Source organism: Natrix helvetica, assembly GCF_964273705.1.
Source record: "Natrix helvetica genome assembly, chromosome: 4".
Classification (NCBI taxonomy): domain Eukaryota; kingdom Metazoa; phylum Chordata; class Lepidosauria; order Squamata; family Natricidae; genus Natrix; species Natrix helvetica.
Window position 1 is genome coordinate 102,613,182 of NC_138550.1, and position 25,905 is coordinate 102,639,086.

A 25,905-nucleotide genomic window follows, 5' to 3' on the forward strand; every position below is an offset into this window, starting at 1 on the left:
TGAACATTTGTCATTGTTTACTGACCAAACAGACAAACAAATGAAATATGCTTTTGTTTCTCTTAGAATGACATACTTAAAAGTCAAGATTATAAATCAATTTGAAGTCCTGATTTTAATTAATCCTATAGCTTGCTTAAACAATTATACTTTAGAACTGTTAATATTATATACAGGCAAAACCTACAAACGAGTAAAGGATATAACTGAGAAATAGGATAAGAGTCTGACAGCTGTCAGTTCCTTGGAAATATTTGGAGAATTAATCATTAGTACTCGTTTTTATTCTTCAGAATAATTCAGTGGTTCTCAACCTTCCCAATGCCGTGACCCTTTAATACAGATCCTCATGTTGTGGCGACCCCCAACCATAAAATTATTTTCGTTGCTACTTCATAACTGTAATTTTGCTACTGTTATGAATCGTAATGTAAAATATCTGATATGCAGGATGTATTTTCATTATTACAAATTGAACATAATTAAGTAAAGACCCATTTTGAGTCCAACCACTAGTAAGAGTTCACATTTGCATCTACACAACGAAAATCCAACAATCAAATTGAGATATTTTGCCATGTCATTGCGTCTGATTAAAGATAGAAAAGACAATTTTCATAAAAAGTCTGAAAGGCCCACTGTGAAGAATTTTATGACTTCTGGATAATGAAACCACTCAGATTCAAGAGGAGTTGAACTTCAGCTGCACAGCATCTACAGATGTGACTGGCCCTTTTCACAGGTCACTTACATACTGTACAAACTACACGTATGTAACTAGAAGAAAGAAGGCTTTCTGGAAATTTCTTTATAAGCTTAGAAGGCTACCCTTTTTAAACTCATCACAAACAATTGCAATATCTCTTCCATGTAATAATTCTATTGTCACCAACATATTGAATGAGTTCAATATCATAATCCTGGCTCACAGTGTACTTAGCCACCATAGTACATGACTACATAAAAAATTATATAGTTTATAATTCAGTTTGCCACGAATCCAACAGTAGTTTCATTCATCACTAGTGCAATGTATGAATACAGGGGTAAGGCAAGAATTAATACTGATTATGGCTTGGGCTGAAGGGACCAAAAAGTGGCTGACTTAGGGCTGATAACACTCAAATTGGCATTCCTCAGAGGTGGTTATTTGAATGGCGAGACCCGAGCCAGGCACTCTAACTCCCAGAAGGAAGAGGGGATAGAAAAGCAATAATTAGCTGAATACAAATTAGGGGACTGGTCCAACTGGATTCAAAGCCCATGCTTGAGCATCGTGCAAAGTTACAGGTTAAATTTGTGCAGCAAAGTAAGCAAAGTGTGAGGACGCCTCCTTTGAGACTCTGTGGGCTGCAGCCCTGGATCCTCACTTCCCTAGTTGGAAGTTAAAACCTACTGCCTGGCCCAAGAGCCTCAAGCTGGCACAACCCCCTTGCCACCACGACGGTTCCTCTTCCCTCTCGGTTGCCGGGGCAGCCTGAAGGGAAAGTGGTGAAGATGTTTCCCTCGGCTGCTTGGCGCAGGATATTCCGTAAGATGGCGGAGGCGTCTTGTCAAAAAAAAAGGCGCCAAACAGCCGTCACCAATCCGGCTTGCCCCTTGCCGAGCAGGGCAAAGCAACCAACACAGGCTCCCAAGAGAGGCGGCCGCTTCTCCTTCCTGTCTTGGCCAAAGAAAGAGCAGGAGCCCAGCAGATCAATGGAATCAGACCCAGCCCCGCTCCCTTCACTGCCCGCTCTTCTCACCCGAGATCTTTGCCGGGCCACCAGGGGCTACCATGGTCGAGCGAGGCTCACTTTCTAGGAAAGGAGGGGCAACCGCTCAGCGCTTGTGGCTCAGAGCGGCTCTCCCAAAGAGCATATCAGAAGCTTTGCCAGCTTCTGGCTCAGAAGGGGATGCTGGGAGCTGTAGTTTGAGCTCAGTCTACACCGTTCCTAATACCATAGAAAATATGTGTTTTCCGATGGTCTTAGGCGACCCCTGTGAAAGGGTTGTTCGACCCCCAAAGGGGTCGCGACCCAAAGGTTAAGACCCGCTGGAATAATTGTTGCTTAGGGAAATGTATACGCATTGTCTACACAAAAATAATGTTATCTTAAAATTTTGCTTCATTTAGCATAAACAAGGAATATTTTGTCTAGATGACATACACAAGCACCTTTGATTCTATATCATTTACTCTACATGTATTAAAATATCAGTGTACATTTTCCTTAAAAGACATTTATTGAATAAAAAATTTACACTCAGCTTAGTATAATGATTGCGTGCAAAGTGATAAAAATGATATAAGTTGATCAATTAACAATATTTTGGAATATAGATTTATGATTCCATAACTACATATTAATACCTTATTTAAAACCTGCAATCATTTTAATCAATACAGTCATGGAGAAATTAGTTATACTTGATTTCCTTTATGACACATTTATTTGGCATTTGCTGGAAATTTTAACACATGATGATCTGATCCCTTAAAGGATTTTTGTGAACAGGTACTTCATTCTGGAATTGAATAAAAAATTCATGAACAATTATTTGCAGAATTGATATTTTAATTTAGTTCATACTATTCAGAAGTTGCCTAAGATTAATGCATTTAAATATGTATTTTCCCAAGGTTTAGATTCTGAGAATCCAAAACAAGGATACAGTATTGCAAGAATACTACATTGTTTAAGAGACACCAGATAAATGGTCAATACACCACCTTGGAAAAAGTATTTTAGAAATCAAAATCAAATTTGTTGTTAATTTATGAATTAACAATATGGGGTATCACATTAAGCCTTTAGAGCTATAATCCTCTGCACTCCGTTAAAAGACTGAAAAATGAGTGCAATTAAGAAATTCCTTACAAAAAAAGAAATGTGCTATCTTTTGTATGGTGATTATACTTACTTCTTATTTAATCACAACATGATTCATAAACACTGATAACTAGTCATAAATCTAAAACACATTTTTCTTTCTTAATCTGGTTTTCAGCAAAGAAATCTGAAATAAGCTTATATACAAAAGCCTTTAAAAGTACAAAAATAATATCTATTTGTGATTGATCATGCTTTACAACTTTCAGTTGTATACACATGCAAGATAGTAAAACATAACAGTAGTCTTAGTCAGGGCATGTGACTAGCTCCTGATAGAAAATGGGTGTGTATTTAAAATACATTTAATGCCCAATACTGCAGTATTTCACAGTCTCTGCATGTGTATGTACTAATACAAGTTTTTATATTGTTCTTTTAAAAAAATCTCTACATTACAAAGACTAAAACCTACAATAGCTATATGACTATTTTTACAAAGAAATATCATAATGTACAAAACAAAAGTAGAGGACATGTATTACCATGCAAAATTTAGGAATTATATTAAACTCATTTTTTAAAAAGTTGGTAATTCCAATCAACACTCAGAACATTAAGCCAATAGTCATCTCCGACCAATATTGTTATACCAAAATAAATTTTACAATTTGCTGGTTTTTGTAACATATTTAAATCCAGGAGAACAAGTCCGTGTGGCCTTCATTTTCTTCCCATTAGATCATGAAATGAGCTAAAAAGAAAAGAAAACATTTCATCTTCTATATAAATCCACCTTTCCACGAACACTTTGCTCAGGCTGAAATTTTAACATCTTACTTTAGAGAAAGTTCCCAAAAACTCAACAGGATTTTCAATTAATATTAAAGTTTTTGCGTTGATCCTATGCTATACATCCATAGCATAGGATCAAGTAATTAAACAAACATTAAAGCAAAATTACCAAAATGCGTATTAAGCAGAGTTGAATAAAATTTGGGCCTGAGGAACTGAGTTTTAGAGTTTAGTATTCAGTTTTTAAGATTTCTAAAATTTAAATATATTTATTTACCAAACCCATCTTAGCAAAGCAAGACATATATTATAATTGAAATTTAATGTATGATATCACATTGATCAAGTATTTACCTCTTTCACTGTCTTTTTGATGAATTCTTTTCTGTCAGATAAGTCATAACTGGGATAGCTTTCATATACCTGTAATGATCAATTTAAAACAAGTTTAATCAGGTGAAATGGAATGAACCTACTTATGATGGGAGAAAGGAAGGCTTTTGTTTTAAGAACTATTTCCTTCAGTATTTTCATTATTAAAATTGTTCCTTCAATTATTTGCACTAAGGAAATTATGCAATAAAAATAAAAAGTACTCATATCCACACCCATGACTACAAAACTGAGGAAAACTAGAACTGACTTGCACTTTATTTCACAGTGAATCCTTTCCAGTTCTCATCTTCATATATGGAAAAGAGAAAACTGAAATAAATGCTTACCCTGAAATTTTACTACTCTTGCTTGATTTGACAAAGGCATTAATTGACATTAAGAATGGATTAATGTTCCCTATAACTTAAAAGGCAGGATTCATATGACCTAGATATTTATCTTTTAAATGCTGTACTGATGGACTCCTTAGGCTTCTCTTGTATAGCTGACTCTGAGACTGTATAAACCAAAGGAGTCCATCAAATAAAAGAAGACAAAAAGGAGGGGGGATGTTAACACACAAAATTGTTGCCAGAAATTGGGCCAATTACTCCCTCTGTCTAATCTACCACAGAAGCTAATTGCTGCAGGGACAAAATAAATGAAGATTTGTGTGTATATTGCTTGAGATTTCATTAAAAATATTTATTTATTTTGAATGCTATATTAAAAAAAACTTTACTATGTGCTACAGGAGAGCTATGAAAGTGGAAATATACAAATCAATGAAAATGTCAAATTAGGACTGGAAGGCTCATATTCAGAATTCTCTTCCATTATGAGCCTCATTAGTGACCTTGGGCGTGTCAGTATACCTCAGCTCAAAACCATACTAATTTCTATAGAATTCATGTGTTGTTGATGGCAAAGTAGACAACAGAAGTACAGGCCTTTTTATCATGCATGCTGCATTCTATTTTGTACTGTATTTTCTTTTATGCAGGGTTGTCTGTAAACTGTAATAAAGTTTGGTTAACTAATTAAATTTCAGCGGTTCATTGGGCTGATTGCAAGCATTGTGGGGGGGTTGGGGGTTAGGGAGGAAGAGACTTTATATCCTTGCTGCAAAGGCAAAAACTACAGAAATACTGTTATGGATCTTTATTTGCAGCCTTGAAAACTAAATGTACACAGTAAATAGTACACAAAATAAACAGCAAATATATACCTCTTTACAAATTTGTTTCATGGTAACTTCCTCCAAATTTGCATCAGCAAGTAGTTTTTTCACAGTTTCTTTCAAATCTTCATCTGTGGGTGGCTTTTTCAATTTTTTAATTAAAGGCTCATCATCTGAACTATTCTCAGATTCACTTTCTAAATGAAAAATATTTTGTTAAAATGCAGATAACTGTTTTTTCCTTCCACCAGTCAAATTTAACTTTGAATAAAATTGCGAATTAGTTTATACTAAAGAAAGCTTTACATACTGGGATTTTTCAAAGAGAAAGATTCAGATAGTAAAAAGGTATCTTTTAGATTAGAGTACCCCAACCATTCTGGCTTTGTGGACTGACCAGGAAAAGGGAGGGAAAGGGGATGGTCCCATGTGAGTGGCGGACAAGTGCATGGACACAAGCAGCTCCATTTGGAGTGCCTGTGTTTGCCCAAAGCTCATGCAAGTGGTGCTCACCCTTGCCTGCCACTCAAGGCCCAGTAGTGGGCTGCGGCCTGGCGGTTGGGGACTACTGTTTTAGATTTCTTTTCTCCTGTTTTCATATCCTCCAACTTTATTATTTCTCATCCCAGTCATCTCTAGGTTCTTTCCACCCAATATACATGAGAAAGGATAATCAAGATAATGTTTCTAATATGGCTGATTTCACTAAAAAAAAAAACAATTCCTCTTAACCTGACAGAACATAGGAACAAATTCTTTTTGTATAAAATAAAAAGTGCCCTAGTTTCCATACAATAGTTCCAAATCATGTGATTGAAGTTGTTTAATAGAAACTGAGTTCAGTATTTCTAACTGGCCTGCCAGGACATTTCCTTTTGATCCCAACAGCCAAAGTGAACATTAAAAGCCATGAAATAGTTCAAAATATTTTGAGATATTAAGGAAGACTGGTTCCTCAAAAAAAACCCACAGTTTGAAATTGGTTTTTTGTCAGATTATAATAACTGAGATTTGATGAGTGGTGAACTTACCTTTTTTGGAAGAGTTCTGACTCTTCTTGGTTGTACTGCTATCTGCTTTCTTGACATTAGCGTTTCTTGCACCCTTTTTGCTTTTTGAAGCTACTTTTTGTTTGGGTTTTTCTTTCTTTGTTGATTTTTTGGGTCGCTGTGAGGTAGGTAGAAAGCACAGTAAAATCTATTTCAATATCAGTTTTAAACATACTGAACTAATGCAAATTTAATGCTAAAGAAATAAAATAAAAGTGTAACCCATTTAAACACTGTTATGTATGCTCTACCTGTCCCAAATATCTGTGGCTTATTAAAAGTGGTGTTTCTATTTTTTTTTCCAGTATGCAAAAAGATACATTATAGAACATGTAGACTCAGGCCTAGAAATCTGATACATAGATAATTTTAAATTATGACCTGAAAATATCAATATTATAACAATATAAACTGCAGTTTATAATTGCTATTATTCAGCCAATTCTTTTAAGAACCATTTATAACATTAATATAGCTTAAAAGCGATAAATTTAAGGAATTTTGGGACTATCTGTAACAATCTGATTCCATGCTGTTGCCATTTAACTTAAATTATTGGTGAGAGTATAATTCTTTAGCACATATTATTTATACTGAAATTCTTACCTCTTCTTCACTTTCTTTATCTTCCTCAGATGATTCATCTTTCCCTTTCTTTTCATCGTCTTCACTGCTAGATTCATCTGTCAGGATTTCAGGACATTTGGTGCGTTTGGCTTTCCGTGCTGTTCCAGAGCTACTACGCTCTTTTTTACCACCTTTGTTAGGAGTTTTCTTGGATTTTGGCAATGGCTATTAAATATTGAAAATGAAGTAATTTATTTTAAAATGATCAAATAGTTTTATAATCTATACATACTATAGGAAATACTGTAAACTAACTTAGATGATTGTTCCTATTTTGAAAATTTGTTCAGAAAATAGTTTCATAGGATTATAGTTTACTTTAAGTGAATCAACATTTTTTTGGCTTTTATAAATTGTTTTGTGCTAATTTTAGCTTTCAATATATATTATGTATTTTGTGGACAGCTCATAACCTGTTAGATGTCAAGGTCCTCTTCGATCACCATGGACAAACGTCATCATGTATTTTATGTTTTCATTTTTTTTAAATTCTCAACTTATTTTTACTTTTGTGTTAGACTCATAATTCTTTTCCTATGGAAAGTCATGATACACATTAGATGAGTAAACACATTCGTTTTAAAAAAAGAAATAGAACTGAGTAAGAATTTAATTCCTATTCAGATTAAATATTCAATCTTACATATCTGTGATCTTTTTGATATATTTTTCAGAGGTGCTCTGTAAGTTGGCAGTAACTCCCAGAAAGTTGGTTCCATCTTTGTGCATATAATACAATACAATACAATACAACAGCAGAGTTGGAAGGGACCTTGGAGGTCTTCTAGTCCAACCCCCTGCCTAGGCAGGAAACCCTACACCATTTCAGACAAATGGCTATCCATCAGCTTCTTAAAGACTTCCAGTGTTGGGGCATTCATAACTTCTGGAGGCAATCTGTTCTACTGATTAATTGTTCTAACTGTCAGGAAATTTCTCCTCAGTTCTAAATTGCTTCTCTCCTTGATTAGTTTTCACCCATTGCTTCTTGTTCTACCCTCAGGTGCCTTGCAAAATAGTTTGACTCCCTCTTCTTTGTGGCAACCTCTGAGATATTGGAACACTGCTAACATGTCTCCCCTAGTCCTTCTTTCTATTAAATTAGACATACCCAGTTCCTGCAACCGTTCTTCATATGTTTTAGTCTCCAGTTCCCTAATCATCTTTGTTGCTCTTCTCTGCACTCTTTTCTACAGTCTCCACATCTTTTCTACATCGTGGCGACCAAAACTGAGTGCAATATTCCAAGTGTGGCCTTACCAAGGTTCCACAGAATTCAGCAATTAATTATTGAAAGTAGAGTTTAAGGATTTCTATTCCCTGATTGAAGAGGATTATTTCTTTATAATTTGCATTTAGTCCTCAGTCTCATGGACTCTGGTGATCTGAGATACTTTGTATTATTTATAGAGATTAGAGAAGATTGAAGAGTAAGGAGAACATGGGTTTAATAAAATTTAAATGTTATTATAGAACAAATCTTAACAACTCTTAAATGAATTGTGGTTTTGTTCTAATTGGCTATTTCAATTTGCATGTATCATATTTTTTGCACTATAAGACACACTCCCCCCCAAAAAAGTGGGTGGAAATGTGTCTTATAGAGCTAATATTGCTGAAGCCCCACCCACTTGCTGGCCCCCATCCTTTAGCTGTTTTCTGTCTCAGCACAACCCATTTTCTGCCTCCACACATCCCGTTTTCTGCCTGTTTCAGGCGGTAGGAATAACCATCACTGCCGAATGCAATCGGTGGTGATCCACGCCTGGAACAGGCCAAAAATGGGACATACGGAGGCCAAAAATGGGGTGCAGAGGCTGAAAACAGAATGTGCAGAGGTGGCGATAGGCAACGATGATGGGTGGCGGCGATCCCCGCAGCCTGGAATAGCTGATTGGCAATATTCCGGAAGGCCGATCCAACCACTAATCAGCTGCTCGTGCTAAATCAGGCTCTGATAACATGCTGAAGCTGACTAGGCTGTTTGCTGCAAGGACGCTAGCCAGATGAATACTTATGGATGCTTGGAGGCAGAAGTAGATTTTTTTTTCTTGTTTTCCTCCCCAAAAGCTAGGTGCATCTTATGGTCCGGAGGATCTTATAGTGCAAAAAATACAGTATTTTCCATTTTTTAAAAAGGGAAAAATAAAGAAATAACTTAATAGTTTGAAAATAGGCTCCACTAAAATGTTTTAATTCTCAAGGGATGTTAGTACAACCCTAAGAGCTTCACTTGCCCTCAATATTTAGATGACTTTCCACTCCCCAGAACTACTGTAGGTTATCAGTTTGTTGCATTTGCTTTCAGAAAATATGACCTTACAAATATATCTAAAATAAACAGCAATTAAAATGGTTTCAAATCATGTACTTGTATTATTAATGGAATCATGAAGACATAATCAACCCATTCAGATAAGCATTTGTAGATGCAGGGCAACTCTTGAAATAACAATCTTTAATAACCTTACTGAGGCTAAAAGGGCATTTGAGTTGTTGTTGAGAGTTACTTTAGGTAACTTTAATATCAATAATATCTCAAATATCTCACCCGTATAACAATGTCCTAAGCCATGGCACATAGATGTACATGAAATAAGTAAAACATTAGTGTAATTTTATGCTAACAGCTAGGCTCAGGAGGAACAGCTGTAAAAAACGAGGCACAACATCTTTTTTGTTAATGCTAATATGTTCAAATTATGTCCTAAACCCCATTTTAGTTTAGATTAAAACAATGATCTAAGCATAGCTCTCACCTTGCCTGAAGGTTTTGGATGCATTAGGAAATTTAAGATTCTTGCTACCAGTTCACTGTTAACTCCTGATCTTTCCAAATCAAGAACTTCACATATGCTTTTTAGCATTGCATTTCTGTATCTGTAGAGAAACACACTTTTAAAAACGTTTAGTAAAAGTAATTACTAAATATGTAATACAAATAGACAATATGTTAAATATAGGTAATAGAAGTGTGGGATTTATATACATACATACATACGTATATACATTTATATATACATACTCATGCACATTCTCTCTCTCTACACACACACACACACATGCACGCACGCACACACACAGAGACTCCTTGGTAGACCAAAGTATTTAAAATGCAGAGGCCTCCAAGCCCTTTCCAATTTTAATCAACACTCCTTATCAGTATAACCACCATCATTTTGCAGATAGATAACTAGATTAATATTTTATGCTTCTTTTTTAGCCTCCACACGACATATCCAAATCACATTAATCAAGTATTCTTAAAATTAATGAAAATTCAAATATTAACAATTGTTCTGATTGTTACATTCCCTATACATGAAATAAAATTGCACAAAAAGTTCTCTTAATCATAAATATCAATAGCAACTTGAAAACTATGGAAGACCTTACAGTTAATGCAAATAAATAGAGAAAACATTACAATTTGACAGTAGAGGACCATTAATATTTCCTTCAAAATAAAAATTGGTCTTTCATCAAATCCTTATATACGAATATGATTATGCTAAATTACAAAGCTAAAATTTCCAAACCTAGTACAAAAGGAACTAATATGTTCTCTTTAGACTGGATTGCATTTTAAATGTACAGATGTGAAAACCTTCAGTATTTTATTCAATAAATTATATTGAAAGCTACACTGCTATAAACATATCAGCAACAATGTAATATTGTAGTATAATTTAAGATAATGATTATATTTTAGTTGTTTAATTTTTAAAACATGCTCTGTTAAGAGTATAATGTCAAATTATATTAAATTATATTCACAGATATGATTTGAAATACTTGTACAGTGAAATTACTAATTGAATTTTGTCCTGGGAATACACATTTAGGCTCCAAATATTTTGAACATTAATTATACTGATTAAATATGTTAAAGTCTCACTTTTTCAGCATTTCTTCCTTTTTCTTGTATTGATCACTTCCTTTTTCAAATGGAAAGCCACTGAACTGTCCTACATTTTTTTTCAGTGAAGTAACCTAAAAAAGAATACAATTGGTCAGTATAAAACAATGTTGCAATGTTCTTTATTTCATCTAATTGTCAAAATATCAAAGTACAAATGTGTAGCCTTAAAATCAGACAGCAAACTGTCGTGTCAACTTTGACTAAAATCTAAATATATAGCAATCGAACTACAGAGTAGTCCTTGATATATGATCATAATGGAGGCTGCCCATCCATAACAAGACAAGAGGGGCTAAATCTGGCTGCACAAGATCAAGCCTTAAGAACAAATGCACACAGTGACAGAACTGAAAAGAGAGCAACAGATGCAAATGCCTCCTCTGCAAAGAAGCTGAAGAAACAAGTGAGCCACCTAGTTAGCTGTTGCAAAAAATGACATGACCAAGTAGCAACAATGATGCATTGGAAAATCTCCAAGAAATACCATTTGCCTGCAAGCAGAAATTGTGGGTTTTGTGGCAAGCTTTCTCTGCCATTTTATCCTCGGCTTTGAGCCCCTCAAGGAGGTCAGTGGGAAGGACCGAATTGGAGATAAGGGAAATAATGGGGGTGTCCACTTGTGGCAGTTGCAATAAATCATCTAATTTGCTCTCCACCGAGTAAAGATTTTTGTCTACCCCGCTGGGATTGGTCAAGGAGCCAGGTTGGGCCCACTGGCACTGAATTATATTGACAAACATGTCTGGCACTGGAATCAGTTCCTGTGCGGGGATGATCTCATCAAAAAGACCCTCTTTTGGGTCCTGAGGGTCAGAGGTGGTAGTGGACCCCTGGGAGGTAACGCCCAATTGGGTCAAGGCCTTGGCCTTATGTAATATTGACTTAAATATGGAAGGGCGGAATAAGCCCGTAAAGGCAGGTTTTTCAGGAGGATTCTCATCCTCTGAAAATTCCTGCTCCTCTGCATTGTCCTCCTCCAGAACTAATTCCTCTGTAGCAATAGAAGTCCCTGGAGAGGGAGGCCCTGCTGCCTGATCCCTTGGAACAGGCTTCTGGGTAGTATTGGCACGAGTGGCTTTTGAGGCCTGGAGTTTCTTTCGGATGCCAGCCTCTATGCCCCTCTCAATTGCCTGCTCAATGGCCCTTTGCATCTGTGATGACAGATTGGGTCCTTGATCCTCAGGGGATCCAGATGCCCCCCCCCCCCTGCCAGCTTGCCTAGGAGTTGGATCTTCCTCGAGGGCAGAACAGCCAAAAGGACACATTTCCTCTTGAATAGAGGACTCAGGGTACCCCAGGGAGACTGCAGGTGAAGAGGCCTGAAACTCCTCCTCCATAGCTGGTGGGGAATGACACTGTCCTGGGGAGCCCTGTGGAAAAACCTCGTGGGGTTGTGGCAAGGGGCTAGGATCCCTGGATGGCTGCCCAGAAGAAATGGACAGTCTCCTGGCCCTTTCAAAGGTTTTTTCTAGGGCCTTATGTCTGCGGGCCTCAGCCTTGGATAAGGCCTTGCCACCTCTGGAGTTAGGGGTCCCCTTCCCTTTAGTGCCCTTTAGTCCTTGTTCCACCTCAGGTGGATCTGGCCTACTGCATTTCACCGAGGGGTCTGGATTGTCCTCTGGCGTTCTCTTGCTTCTTTCAGCCATGATGTCTGTGTTCTTCAAGGCTGGAGAGCAGTAGGCCTGGCACTGGCGCGAGTATGTAGTAACTGTGTGCCTCGCAGATCTGTCCAGTGGACGGGAGCATGACCCGAGGGCCAAAACTCTCCCAGGCCGCACTTGTAGGTTTTCTTTGGGGGGAGAAAGCCTTGCCAGCGCCCCGAACTAAGACTCCCCCGCGGCGATCTGCGCACTGAGGGAAAAGGCGCGGTTGCTGCAAACGGCCGAAATGGAAAAGCACGCCAAAACGTATCCAAAATGGCCACCGCGCCTTTTTTGGACGAAAAGGGAGCTGCCTGACGCAATACGGAGCCTCCGCCGAGGCCTCCGGGCGAAATTCGGTTAATTAACAGCTGGGGGGGGGAAAGGAAGCCTCCTGCCCCACCGCGCTCGCCAGCAGCCGCCGGACAAGCGCCCCCACGAACCGCAGCTCCGTTGGCTAATGGAGAGCCGGAAACCTCCGAATTTCTCTTAGCTTGGTAACAAAACCTCTCTTTAAAAAGCAATTTCTTTTCTCTGCCTAACTAAGGAGGTGACAAAAATAACAAAATATCTGACTAATATTGGTGAGTTCCAGTCTATTCGTCCAAGAACTGAGGAACTCTCCAAGAACGCATCCGAACGGGGCTAGACTGAGTTTCTGAACTGGTCCTCAATGAGGAGAGGAGGCGTGGCTAAGAAAATTAACTCAGTCCTTGGGCGAATAGGCTGAATTTAACCCATGCTTGGACTCTCCAAGCAGTGCACAGGAGAATATGTGCCTCACGTGAAAGAGGCTCATCTGATATTTACCAGGACTAGGGCCTTTATGAGGAATTCACTTTTATAGCTTTTGCTTCTACTTTTATAGCTTAAGCATTTCCCCTGTAGAAGACTTGTTTTCAATCTGCTTTTAAGAATGACATGTTTTTATGAGCCAATTTCTGATAATTTGAACTATTTATGGTTTTGTTATTTTGTTTACATTATGTATTATATTTTTAATTTTGGATGTGATTGGAATTTATTGGATTATATTCTAAATTACTGTAGGATTCCATTGATGGTAATATGCAGCATATAAATGTGCTCAATCTAGGAAATAGTGTGATTTCATAGAATCACTATATATCAACTTAAAACAGTATGAATGAAAAAGCATGTTATATTTCTTACTGTGCCTGGCCTGTTGTAAAGAAGTTTGTGCAAATTTCGAAGTTCATCAGTTTTCTTCTTACTTAAAAAATACTGTATTCTTTCAATTTCACAAAGTTTTTGACCCTTTCCTGAAAAGGCAAATATTATGTTATAAACAAAGTTACTTAATCATTTTAGCCAAAGCCCATCCCCATATTTATTGCAATACTTTTTCAAAAGAAACATTAAATGTCCCAAATCCCTAAACATAGGATAGTTTAGAAAATTACAAATGTGATCTTTCATATTGTATACAGAAAGGTTTTCTCTTCAATTAAACAAAGAAAAATGTAATATGCAAGACAAAAAGCTTGCCTGGTGTAATTGTAAAAGGTTCCTTCTGTAATGATGACATTTGCATCGTCAATCTTTCTACTTTCTTCTTCTCTCTCTTTCCTTCAACAATGAGGCTCTTTTCTGAAAGACAATTGATAGTTTCATGCAGTCAGGAAAATAGTTGAAATTACTGCACAGAATAAACAAAAAATAATATAATATGTAGGCTTAGAAAGAGTATATATGACACTTGAACAAGCATTCTAACCTAAAATACTGGCAAATTAGAGCCAGATGTAGTCAGATGCTCAAATAATTTAACAATTTATCCACAAATGGAACGGAACGGAATGGAATAGAATATAATAGTTTATTTGACAAACTATGATTATACACACAGAAGGAATTTGTCTCTGGTTCAGAAGCTCTAAGTGTACATGCAAAACAACAGAATCCAGCTGCACCACATGGCCAGTTGTTCAATCCATTCCTGGGCTGTATAAGCACTGGGCATGCCAGTACCTGTTGCAGTAGGATAGTAACTTAGCAACAGGAAAGACTTGTGGAAAACACCGTAGATTTTTTTTCTTGGTCCTATGGCAGATCTGCAGGCATCAACAGTGAAATGAGACTTGAGCTTGTACCAGGCATGTATCTTTGCTCCTCTTATGTAAGCAGAAATGATATTCTGTTCTCTTTCACCATCGAAAAGTGCATTCCCTTTCAGGCAAATCTGGTGAGGTTCACTGAGACTTACTGTTACTGTTTCTCTTTTCTATCCAAGTAGCAATTCTCTTTGTGCAAGCTTGGCTTGTAAATGAACAGCTTTATCAAAGCCAAACCATACTTCCACTCAGCTAGGACAAAGTGACAGTCAGTTTCTCCAAAGAATGAGCATGATCCTTCACCTTTTAAACATGACTACTGAGGGTCACATCTCACAATTTGAAGTTCTCCATCTTAATATATAATGAACAGAAAATAAATGAAAAAAAATTCTTCACTGTTCTCTACAATCTACAATAAACTCCATTCTGGAGAGTTTCTACTTGAAAGTGACAAGGAGCCAGAGGAGGACGGGATCTGAAAATAGCATGCTGTCTTATAGTCATTTGAATCTCTGTTCAGAATAAATTCCACTCACCTTTTTCCTCTTCCTCTTCTTCTTCCTCTTCATCGTCCTCACTATTTTCAGCTTTGTTTTCAGTTCGTGGTTCTCTTTTTTCTTTTTGTTCAGTAGAAAGTAAATCATCTTTTTCAGAAACAGAAGACATAACTGCTTTCTTTCTGCATAGATGATATAGGGGAAAATATCAACTTAGTATGAAGCATTTTATTACTACTACTAGTACTGAGACTTTGCACCTTCTAGCACAAAGGTTCATACAATGTGCATAGTCATAATTGGTTTGTTTTTGGCTTAGAATGATATGTGAGCTTACTCGTTACCATTTAATGTTATATACTTATTAGGTCACTTATATTTGTTCCACAAACAATGATTAAAAAGTCCTGCTCTACCATTATATAAGCTCAGTTACTGCCTTTCAAATTTTCTTACACCATAAGAAACAGATTTTCTTAAGAATAGATATGTATTTGTTATATAACCTATTAAATACAGCTCCAAATCTCATGTGAATATTTTGCTATCAATTCAACATTATCTGGTAGGTAAATCATATAGCTAATAAACATGCAGATAAAGACAAACTACTGGTAAATAAAACAGATGGATAATCTATTGAATAGTTTTATGACCACATCAAAGGTAAAATACAAGGTATATTTCAGGATAAACTAGGTATAAGAAAATATAATACATTATTATATATTAAATTTTTTTGTTCCCCATCTCACCACAAGTATGCTAAAAATAAAGAATCAATTATTACCTTCTATTATTGGTAATGGAAAAAACTGGAAACAAATTCCTTGTGTGTCCAATCACTTGGCCAATAAAGAAAATTGAATTGAATCGAAATACATTGGCTCTATATAATACCCTGACTTATTCAATATAATTCTGAGCTGAACTGCCTTGTCTGTAAACTTAGCAGTTCTGCTAACAATGTATATGTTAGAGCCTAAGAGGAAATAGGACCATGTGAGATTCAAGTCCCAGTGGGCAATCCTTTCACATATGGATTTAAAATATTGAAGCCTAAAAGGGGCATGCAATTCACAAACAAACAAAATATGAACAATATCTTTAATGGCTAGGGCACTGCAAGCATATATCCTGTCATATAGGAAGATGGAAGCACCCAAATTTGTCATGGAATCCAAAAACTTAAATTTTGCTCTAGAGTAAGCTGTTCTGCAAATTAAGTAAAATAAATTCCGCATTAAACACACTAAAGAACAGAAAAATGCATTCAAAATAATGCTTTCCATAATTTTTAGCATACAATTTCACATTATTATATCCTGATTCTAAAAAATTCCAATTACCGTACTTAAATAGAATAGGACAATATGACTCCCACATATGAAAGGAAATTAATCAAAATGACTTAGAAAACTATTATTAAACCAATTATTTATTTACTTCCAGAAAAATAAGTTAGGAAATTTTTGCTTTATAAAGCAAGTCAAAAGTGTTTTGTACTGTAACTTTGTGAATACTTCTGAACTAGATAGACTTTGGTCTCACCTATAAAAAATGGCAATGTATTCAATACATATTTTAAATAGGTATTTGGTATATATCTGTTTGGTAAATTTTGTATAGGGACAGACAGAATTCCAAATAAATATTTATACTGAAATTAGTCAATTCTTGGCTTTGTTAATATACTAATATGTATAGAATCAATACCAAAAAATTCCAGACATATAGATATAGCAACCAAGATAGACTTTAAAATCCTTCTTCATTTTGACCGTCACTATTATACCTAAGAACATAATAAAGATCAATTTAGACCATGATCACTTGAATACATATGGACACCATGCAAAAATTGATAGTCAAGAGGGATACTGTTTTGCAGTGATGAGAGCCCTATATTCCTTGAATGCATTTAGTCCCTTTTAAAATTGTCTAAGTTAATGAAGCTTTGCATTAAGTAATGTAGTTTATTTACAATATTCAGAACTTTTGAGAAGTGAAATATAAGTTTAAAAACTGCATCAGCCATAAAATTCAATGGTTACTTTGGATAAGGCAGTACTATTCAAACTACTAGCTATGAAAACCAAGCTGCTTGAATAAGGACACAGGAGCATTCTGTATAATGCTAAATAATAAACACCAATACGACATTCTGTGTCTGATTTTCACACTTACATGTTTTCTTCACTGAAGTAGGCAATTCTAGCTATCTCTGCAATAAGCAGAATAGCCACTTCATATAGTTAGTGGAGTGACTGTGCAACAGATGAATTTGTACAACATGCTTACCAACTGGATCATGTAATGGAAATAACCAATCATCTGGTAGTGCGTAATACTCCATTCCATACCATAAACTAGTTATACCGGTACATTTCTCACAGCATTTCAGGCTAAAATATAGTTGGTCATTTTCTGATGCACTATTGATGTTTGCAGATTGTCAGCTCATAGAAACAAAATATCTTTTTCAAATAACACCAAAAAGGAAAGTTTCTGAGTTGCACAATACTTTTCAGCTTCAATTTTTTAACTTTTAGCAGCTATTTTGAAACAAATTCTCCAGTAGCTAATACCTGGAGGTAGCAGCACATTGGTGTGATAGGCTGCCCATAAATGATGTAGTAGTAGTAGTAATAATAATAATAATTTTATTACTACTACTTGGAACATCGTACATCTTAAGAAGGAACTTGGTTGATACCCAGGAGACTGGAAGCAATCCGTATCAACCATTAGCACCAGTCAATGGTATTTCTGATGCATTTTTGAATGTTCAGTTGATTGAGTTTCACGTTTAATGAATAAAGTAAATAATAATAATAATAATAATAATAATAATAATAAACATCAACAAATTGCAGCTTCCTGCAATAACATCAGCGGAACTGCAAAAAACTGCGTTACTCGGAACATCGTACAACTTAAGAAGGTACTTGGTTGATACCTAGGACGCTGGCAGCAAACCGTATCAACCATTAGCACCAGTCACTGGTATTTGTAATGCATTCTTGAATGTTCAGTTGGCCAAGTTACATGTTTAATGAATAAAGTTAACAACAACAACAACAACAACAACCATGCCCTGGTTGCCTGGTAGGCAACCAGGGCATGGAGCTGACAAGCTACTGGAAGAAAAAGCAAAAAATCTGGACTAGGGAAGAAAACATCTTTATTATGGAAGCTTACTATCAGTCTGAGCCAGAAAAATGTGGATTTCAAAAACGAATGTATCAGATTTGGAAGGTGAACCACACGGACTGTGATATCAGTGAACAAAGGCTAATGGACTAACGACGTTTAAAAATTGTAAAATAAAATTTTCACTACAGCAGAATTATTTACAGGAAGTAAATAAAGGAGGCCTTTTGAAGACAACTAAGTTAAAAGCTGAATATAAGAAAGAAGTAATTGAGAAGCGAGCTGAAAATTGGAAAAGCAAAGCTATGCATGGCCAATACTTGAAAAGTTATTGAAGGCAAAGCTGACCAAAAACTAACTTGGAACTGGTTAAGATCAGGAGTACTGAAAAAAGAAACAGAAGGCTTTATTTTGATAGCTCAAGAACAAGCCTTAGCCACAAACTGCATGAAGGCAAAAATTCAACATGTTACCACCAACAGCAAATGTTGCCTCTGTAATGAGAAAGATGAGACAGTTGACCACTTGATGAGCGGGTGCAGCAAAATTTCACAAACTGACTACCTACAATGCCATGACAGCATTGCTAAGATTTTTCACTGGAAATTGTGCCAAAAGTTTGGATTTGAGTACAGCAAAAACCACTGGGACCATCAGGTTGAGAAGGTTTTAGAGAATGAGAAAGGCAAAATCTTGTGGGATTTCAGAATCCAGACTGACAGGCACTTGGCCTACAACACACCTGACATAACAATAATTGAAAAGAAAAAAGTATGGTTCATTGACATTGCAATACCTGGTGATGCACGAATTGAAAATAAACAGCAAGAAAAAAATCACAAAATACCAGGACTTACAAATTGAGGTTGAGTGACTGTAGAAAAATAAATCATGTGCTGTCCCAATTGTAATTGGAGCCCTTGGAGCAATACTTAATGGGCTACCTCATTTGAAAATTCTAAATTTACCTGACTTGAACATTCTGACTCTACAAAAAACCACCCTACTTGGAACAACGTATATCCTCCGACGTTATCTTAACAGTTCCTAGGTCCTTGGTTAGGACTCGAGCTGTTAGGCTACCAACCAGCCCCAAAGGCTGTGAATCTCACCAAAGATTAACCACATAATAATAATAATGTTCAAAAAATCAAGGCTCTACAAATGGGAAATCAAAACACCCCCATCTTTCCCTCAGAATTGCAAACCCCAGTAACTTGTGAAAGTCGGTTGGATGACTTTGGATCAGTCGCTTTTTCTCAGCCAACCTACCTCGAGGGGGTTGTTTGTTATGGGGAAAATTGGAGGTTAGGAGTATTAAGTCTGCTCGCCTGAGTTTTAAAGGAGGAGATTGCAGGCAAGGAATTACAGGGACGTGAAGCAGAAGAAGAGCACCGAGGCTAAGAAATTACACGAAAGAGGAGGAGAATAATAATAATACAATATCGCGGCCGAGGAATTACACGGCGTCCCCAAGAGGCGAACTGATCAGTTAGGCGCCTTCCTCTTCTACCGTGATTTATCCCATTTTACTACCGCTGCTTGCTTAAAGAGCATAGGCTCCTGCAGCGTCAGAGGGCAGAGCACACAGCCTCGGGTAGCTGCTGAGGACTGTGACAGGCAGCAGAATTCCGGCGGGAAAAACAGTTGGAGCCGCGAAAAACGTCAGGCCTCGCGCTGGCCGGAATTGAAGTCCACTCTGAGGGGAGAAGGGAAGAAAGGCGCTGAGGGATTCTTCCCCTTTCCTGACGGTTCTATGGGGCGTCGTGGTAGGCCGTTCCCCCTCCCCCGGCCGGGTTTCGGACACTAGCACACCCTCCGGGCCTGTCACAAGCATCTTCTTTTCGGCCGTTATCCCAATAACACCGAAACACCTACCTCGGGTACTTCGGGGCGCTTCTAAGAAAACGGGCCCAGCAGCGATGGAGGCGGCCCCCGGACGGCGACAAAACAAAACTTGCTTCAGGAGGGCACGAGCCTCGTTTAAAAGAAGACGGGGTAATGTGGGGGGGGGCGATATTGGCGTTACTGGCTTTCCTCACAGAAAATCAACAACGTTTCAAAATGGCGGGTTATCAAAGGGGAAGAAGGAAGCGGGAAAGTGCCGACCAATAGCTGCTCAAGGCGTAGTCCCGAGGAGGCGGGGTTAGAAAGTGATGGGCAGGAGAGCACGTCAAAGACATGAATTTTCCAGGAAAGTCGGGCGGAGCATGCGCTAAGTCGGAAGGCTGTCTGAAGCGGGTGAGGAGCTTCGCGAGGCCGGCTGCAGTTTTTTTCCCGTCTTAATTGGGAGGTGGAAGTTGCATTCTCTTCCAAATCCAGAGAATGGAGGAAGGCAGGGTATCGTTTCTCAGGGCTTAGCTTTATTTTCCTCCCCCTTTAAAACTCCGTGGGGAAGTACGTGATTTATTTACCCGAAATAAGTGGAATAAGTAGAGGAGGTATAGCTTGGGAAACGACACTTATCCCAGAGAAGCGGATAGGTGAATTCTTGGTTTGGTCTATGCTTAAATGAGTTGCACAAAGCAAAGATTAATTGGATGTGTCTAGTCTAGTGAAAAGAAGGATTAGGGGTGACATGATAGCAGTGTTCTAGTATTTGAGGGGCTGCCACAAAGAAGAGGGAGTCAAGCTATTCTCCAAAGCACCTGAAAGGAGGACAAGAAGCAACAGATGGAAACTAACCAAGGAGAGAAGCAACCTAGAACTAAGAAATTTCCTGACAGTCAGAACAATTAATCAGTGGAACAACTTGCCTCCCGAAGTTGTGGGTGCTTCAACACTGGAGGTTTTTAAGAAGAGCTTGGACAACCATTTTGGTTTGAAATGGTGTAGGGTCTCCTGCTTGAGCAGGGGATTCGGCTAGAAGACCTCCAAGGTCCCTTCCAACTTTTATTCTGTAAAGTAATCTTTATTGAATATGTGTCCTGGTTTTTGGATCACAGTTTATTGAATAAAATGTATCAGGTAGTCCTTGAATGTTTGACTCAAGGAGTGTCAGGAATTCCAGAACAAAAGTATGTTGTGGTTTCATTAAAGTGGTCAATCTCAAACCCAAGAAGTCTGTGGTTGGGATTTTCCAGTGCTGTTAATTTATGACAATGTTATTATACCCAAACATATACATTCTGGTCTGGACACAAAATTATAGCCAGATTTGAACTATCATTTGCAGTTAAGATGCAATACATAGAACATATCTTCATGTGTATATTTTATGACATCTTAATATCCATTGGCAGTTGTAATGAATATTCTTCAATCAGAATAAGCCCCTACTACTATAATACATTTCAGTATTTAATTTTCTGAATTACAAATGTAAATTAATTTCCAGAAAATTGCTGGATCGCATTCAGAATAATCAAATTGGCACACCTATCAAATAGGTGATAGGTTTTGCACAAACCTATGACTGAGGTAATTGCTGTTTGTCAATGTTGACCAAAATATTCGGCTACCCATTACTGCAAGTAGAAATGGCAGTGACTAATATGCATATGAGAGCCAGTTTGATGTAGGGGTTAAGGTACCAGGCTAGAAAATGTGAGTTCTAGTTGTGCTTTAAGCATGAAGCCAATTGGGTGAGTTTGGGCCACTCACTTTGTTTCAGCCTAGGAAATAGGCAATGGCAAACCATTTCTAAAATGGCCAAGAAACTTGCCATGAAAACTGTAGGGATATATCCAAGCAGTCTCTAGAAGTCATCACTGGTGGGCATATGCATATGTACAAACACACAACACACACACACACACAGAGAGAGAGAGAGAGAGAGAGAGAGAGACCATGTATTTGTGCAGGAGCAAAATGTATTCTTCACTTAATGTCTAAATTTTTAATTTTACCCAAATTCTTATCAATTTTTGTTGTTGATTGAGCCCATAGAATTATGTAGCTGGTCCCCAAATCATCAATTCAGTCTTCCTTCAACAAAAAGTCTCTTGTTTTTCTCTAAACTAACTTATCACGTTGTCATTTTCACACATTCTTCCAGATTCTTTTATAATCTGATCCAGGGGTGTCAAACTCGATTTAATTGAGGGCTGCATCAGGGTTGTGTTTGACCTCGGCTGGGATGGGTGTGGCCAGGGTAGGCGGGCGCCATTTTCGCTGGCAGAGTGCTGCAGGAGGCCTTTGTGCCAAAAACAGGGCTCAGGGGGGGCTTCACATGGCCCCCAAGCTCCATTTTTGCTGGCAGAGGGCTGCAGGAGGCCTTTGTAGCCAAAAATGGGACTCAGGAAGACTGTGGCCCTTCTGAGCTCCATTTTCACTGACAGAGGCACCTCAAGCCAGTCTTTTGCTGTTCCCAGGGCAGCCCCATGGGCCAGATCTAAGTACCCTATGAACCAGATCTGGCCAACGGGCCTTGAGTTTGACACCCCTGATCTAATCTATCACTTTGGACATTTCATTATTCTATTTTTGTGCATATAATAATCTTGCCGCAAATGCCATACACAGTACTGATTTCTCGTAATTCTTTTCTTATTCGATGTCCATAAAACCCAATAGAAACAATTCTGGTTTCATCGTACCATACTTTGCTATATTAATTAGGATTTGTACCCAAGACCTCTTTGCTTTTTCACATGTCCACCATGCATGAGAGAAGATCCCCTTTTTTATTTTTACTCCCCCAACACAGGTTTTGTATTCCTTTATACAATTTTCACAGCTTGACTAGTGTCCAACGATATATCATTTTATTAAAAAAAAACTTAAATTGTGACATGGCGCAAATTTAACACCAGTGTCACACATTTTTCCCATGTATCTATATTTATAAGCAAAATTTAACACCAGTGTCACACATTTTTCCCATGTATCTATATTTATAAGCAAATTTTGAAGTTCATATATCATGCAGTCCATTTTACCATGGACTTTTAAAACATTTTATCCTCTGTTTCAAGGTCTTGACCTTCCTTTATGTCAGGGGTGTCCAAACTTGGGAACTTTAGGACTTGTGGACTTCAACCCGTGGCTGGGTAATTCTGGGAGTTGAAGTCCACAAGTCTTAAAGTTTCCAAGTTTGGACACACCTGCTTTATGTGATCCCTCTTGTGTTTGAAGAAAGTTATCCTCCTCACACTCTTTAATGCTGAACATGTTCAGCATTGCTGAACATGTTCAGTACTCTCAACCTCTCATTGAGCTGTTAGGCTTCCAGATCCTTCAGAACAGTTTCACAGTATATTATTCCATGCCTTGTGCTTAGTTATGCAGGTCTGTCTGTCTTACTGGAAATAATTGGGACTAGGAATTCTGTGGTTAAGCATGAAGTCATAAGTTGAAAATCCAAGGGACTGTTGCTCAGTCACAGCAGTTCAGCCAGTCCCAGTTGCTGTCATTAAGTAAGGACCATGAAGGTTATTTAACAAGGATCTTACCTGACTATGACTTCCAACCTATCAGCTTCCGCACTGACTTTGCTTGTGGGAAATTGGCAGAGAAAGTCACAAATTGCAATTTGGGATGCTCTAACGTCATGATCACTATCGATGTGATGAACATCTGGTTTTCTGATCTTGTGACCACGGGATGCTGTGCTATCCGTAAGTATAAGGTCCAGTCAAAACTGCCACTCGTTCAGTGCTATTGCAAGTTTGAATGGTCATTAGATGAGCAGTCATTAAACGAGGATCACTTATAATGACAGAAAGAGGCATTGTATGAATTTTTGACATTTTGATTTTGTGTTTATGAATAGTCTAAATGGATTTTTTCATGTGAACGCTAGAGGGAGCTTTGCATCAAAGTGCAACAATGATTTTTATAATTCCCAGGTTTAGTTAAAACAGCTTTTCAGGATCGACTTTCATGCATACATAAGCAATGTTAGGAAAAGTTTTTATAAGATTTGAGTTAAACCTGCAAAACATCTAGCTATAATAAAAGCTTCATACAAGATAAAACCCATTGTTTCAATTTCCTTATTTCCCCTCTCTGTTACAATAATAGACTTTTAAAAAACTCAAAAATGCAGTGCAGGTATTCCTTGAGTTATGATGGCAATGGGGACCATTGCTAAGCAGTGTGGTCATAAAGCATGATGTCATGTGACCACATTAGTTAGTGGTGGCAATCCAGGCAGTCTCTAGTGTCATTGTCACCTGAGATGTGTGGGTCATCAAGTGGGAAACATGGGTGTCCCAAATAAGGAGCTGTGGCAGTGTCTCAGGGTGTGTGGGCGACCCTAAGAGGGCCAGCACAGGCCACATGTGAGTGGAGGGAGAGGGCTGCTGCAGTGTGGCACAACCCATAGGAATGCAGGGAGGCCAGGGAAGGAGGGTGCGTCTGTCGGTGAGTATAGGAAGACCTGGGAAGGAGAGAGCATGGTATATTCAGAGAGACCCAGGAAAGGGGGGGGGGCGCATGCGAGTATAGGGAGGCCAGAAAGGAGGGTGCAGATGTAAAGGGTGTGTGAATGTAAGGAGGCCCAAGAAAGAGAGCATGAGTTACATGTGTATGTGCAAGCACAGGGAAGGGGGAGGAAGGCACTGGTGGGTGCATGTGTGCGTGCAAGTACAGGAAGACCCAGGGAAAGTAAGCATTGGTGAATGGGTGTGCAAACAAAGGGAAAAAGGAGGGTGTAGTGCATACATAAAAGTGAAGGGAGAAAAAAGGCCAAGCTGGGATGTGGGAGACTTACCTGAGCCAACTTCCTATTGACTTTGCTTGTGAGAAGCCAGCAGGGAAGGCTGAGAATGATCATTCATGACTGCAGGATACTGAAACTGATAAGTGAAAGTTGGTTGCCAAGATCCCAAATATTGTTCATGTAACTACAGGGAAACGGCAACAGTTGGAACTTAAAGGACCAAATGCAAGTGCTTTCGTTTGGTACCATTGAAACTTCAAATGATTGCTAAATGAATCATCATAACTTGAGGAATATCTGTAATCTGTTTTTAAACAAACATGTGGGGGAACTCTTGAATTAGTTAACCCAATATTTTTGTACTATATTTATATTTGTTAGTCTGCAACTTTGCTCAGTTTCTTCATTATGATCACCTTTTAAGAGGTTTAATCTAAAGTAAATATTTCCTTAAAATACTCTCATGCTTCCTCCTGAGGGCTAATTAAATTGTCCAAGGGGTTATTGGACTCATGGTTAAGTGAGAGACGTGATCAATGTCTCCTTGATGTTGGATGTGTACAGCCATGATAAGAAAAGATTTCATGTCCAAACAATAGTGAGAATGTGCAATGATCTTGCTTAAATCAACCAGGCTGGGCATCTTTTCCCAGATGCTACTTGGTTAATCAGATTGGACGGTCTCTGCCATACACCATCTGCAGCCTGAGAAAGTGCCATTTTCTAGGACTAGAAAGAATTGCTACCAATTGTTTCTGCTTTTCATGAAGCGTTTCCCTGCAGTTCTTCCTTGACAGTTCCTGTGATTCCTCAGTCTTTCCATTGATCCTGAATCTGAAGAAGCAATAATCTATTTTTTGTAAACAGAAGATATTTGGGGAACAATCCTGATCATGACGTCTTTTTAGGCCATCTGAAGGGTTGGAACTTGAGGGCACTTTTCTTTCTCTTCCTACTGCCAATTTTAGGGTGTGTCAAAAAGTTTCAACTTTCAATTTCCAAATATTTGAATTGCTCAAAAGTAAAGATATTTTGGTTACTTTAATATAATTTAGATGTGCTTGGTAAGTTAACTACCCTGTTTCCCTGAAAATAAAACCTCCCCGGATAATAAGCCAAATTGGGCTTTTGAGCACATGCACTAAAATAAGCCCTCCCCTGAAAATAAGCCC

The 25,905-nt window shown here is 37.9% G+C and overlaps 2 protein-coding genes across 2 annotated transcripts in view; one reads left to right on the top strand and one right to left on the bottom strand.

The window, feature by feature from the left end:
• Positions 1-2,159: 2,159 nt before the first annotated feature.
• DEK (DEK proto-oncogene) lies at positions 2,160-20,212 on the bottom strand. Its single transcript, XM_081950947.1, has 11 exons — positions 20,008-20,212; positions 15,016-15,158; positions 13,911-14,012; positions 13,575-13,684; positions 10,738-10,832; positions 9,599-9,719; positions 6,819-7,004; positions 6,195-6,330; positions 5,212-5,360; positions 3,963-4,031; positions 2,160-3,567 (listed from the first exon to the last, which is right to left on the bottom strand). The coding sequence occupies exons 2-11, from the start codon at positions 15,143-15,145 to the stop codon at positions 3,556-3,558; spliced, it is 1,110 nt and encodes a 369-aa protein (XP_081807073.1). The 5' UTR covers positions 15,146-15,158; positions 20,008-20,212; the 3' UTR covers positions 2,160-3,555.
• A 227-nt stretch (positions 20,213-20,439) lies between these two features.
• RNF144B (ring finger protein 144B) overlaps positions 20,440-25,905 on the top strand; it is a 79,706-nt gene continuing 74,240 nt past the window's right edge. Inside the window, exon 1 of the mRNA XM_081951544.1 lies at positions 20,440-20,469. Within this exon, the coding sequence (XP_081807670.1) occupies positions 20,455-20,469 (15 nt within the window). The 5' untranslated portion in view covers positions 20,440-20,454. The remainder of the gene's footprint in view (positions 20,470-25,905) is intronic.

What these genes read in the sequence shown, in the direction of transcription:
- DEK (XM_081950947.1), bottom strand. Translation starts at nt 15,145, where the DNA reads ATGTCTTCTGTTTCTGAAAAAGATGATTTACTTTCTACTGAACAAAAA. An exon ending in TTTACAACAGGCCAGGCACA is followed by an intron (nt 10,833 to 13,574) that starts GTAAGAAATATA and finishes ATTCTTTTTTAG; the next exon opens with GTTACTTCACTGAAAAAAAA. An exon ending in ATAAAGAAAGTGAAGAAGAG is followed by an intron (nt 6,331 to 6,818) that starts GTAAGAATTTCA and finishes CCTACCTCACAG; the next exon opens with CGACCCAAAAAATCAACAAA.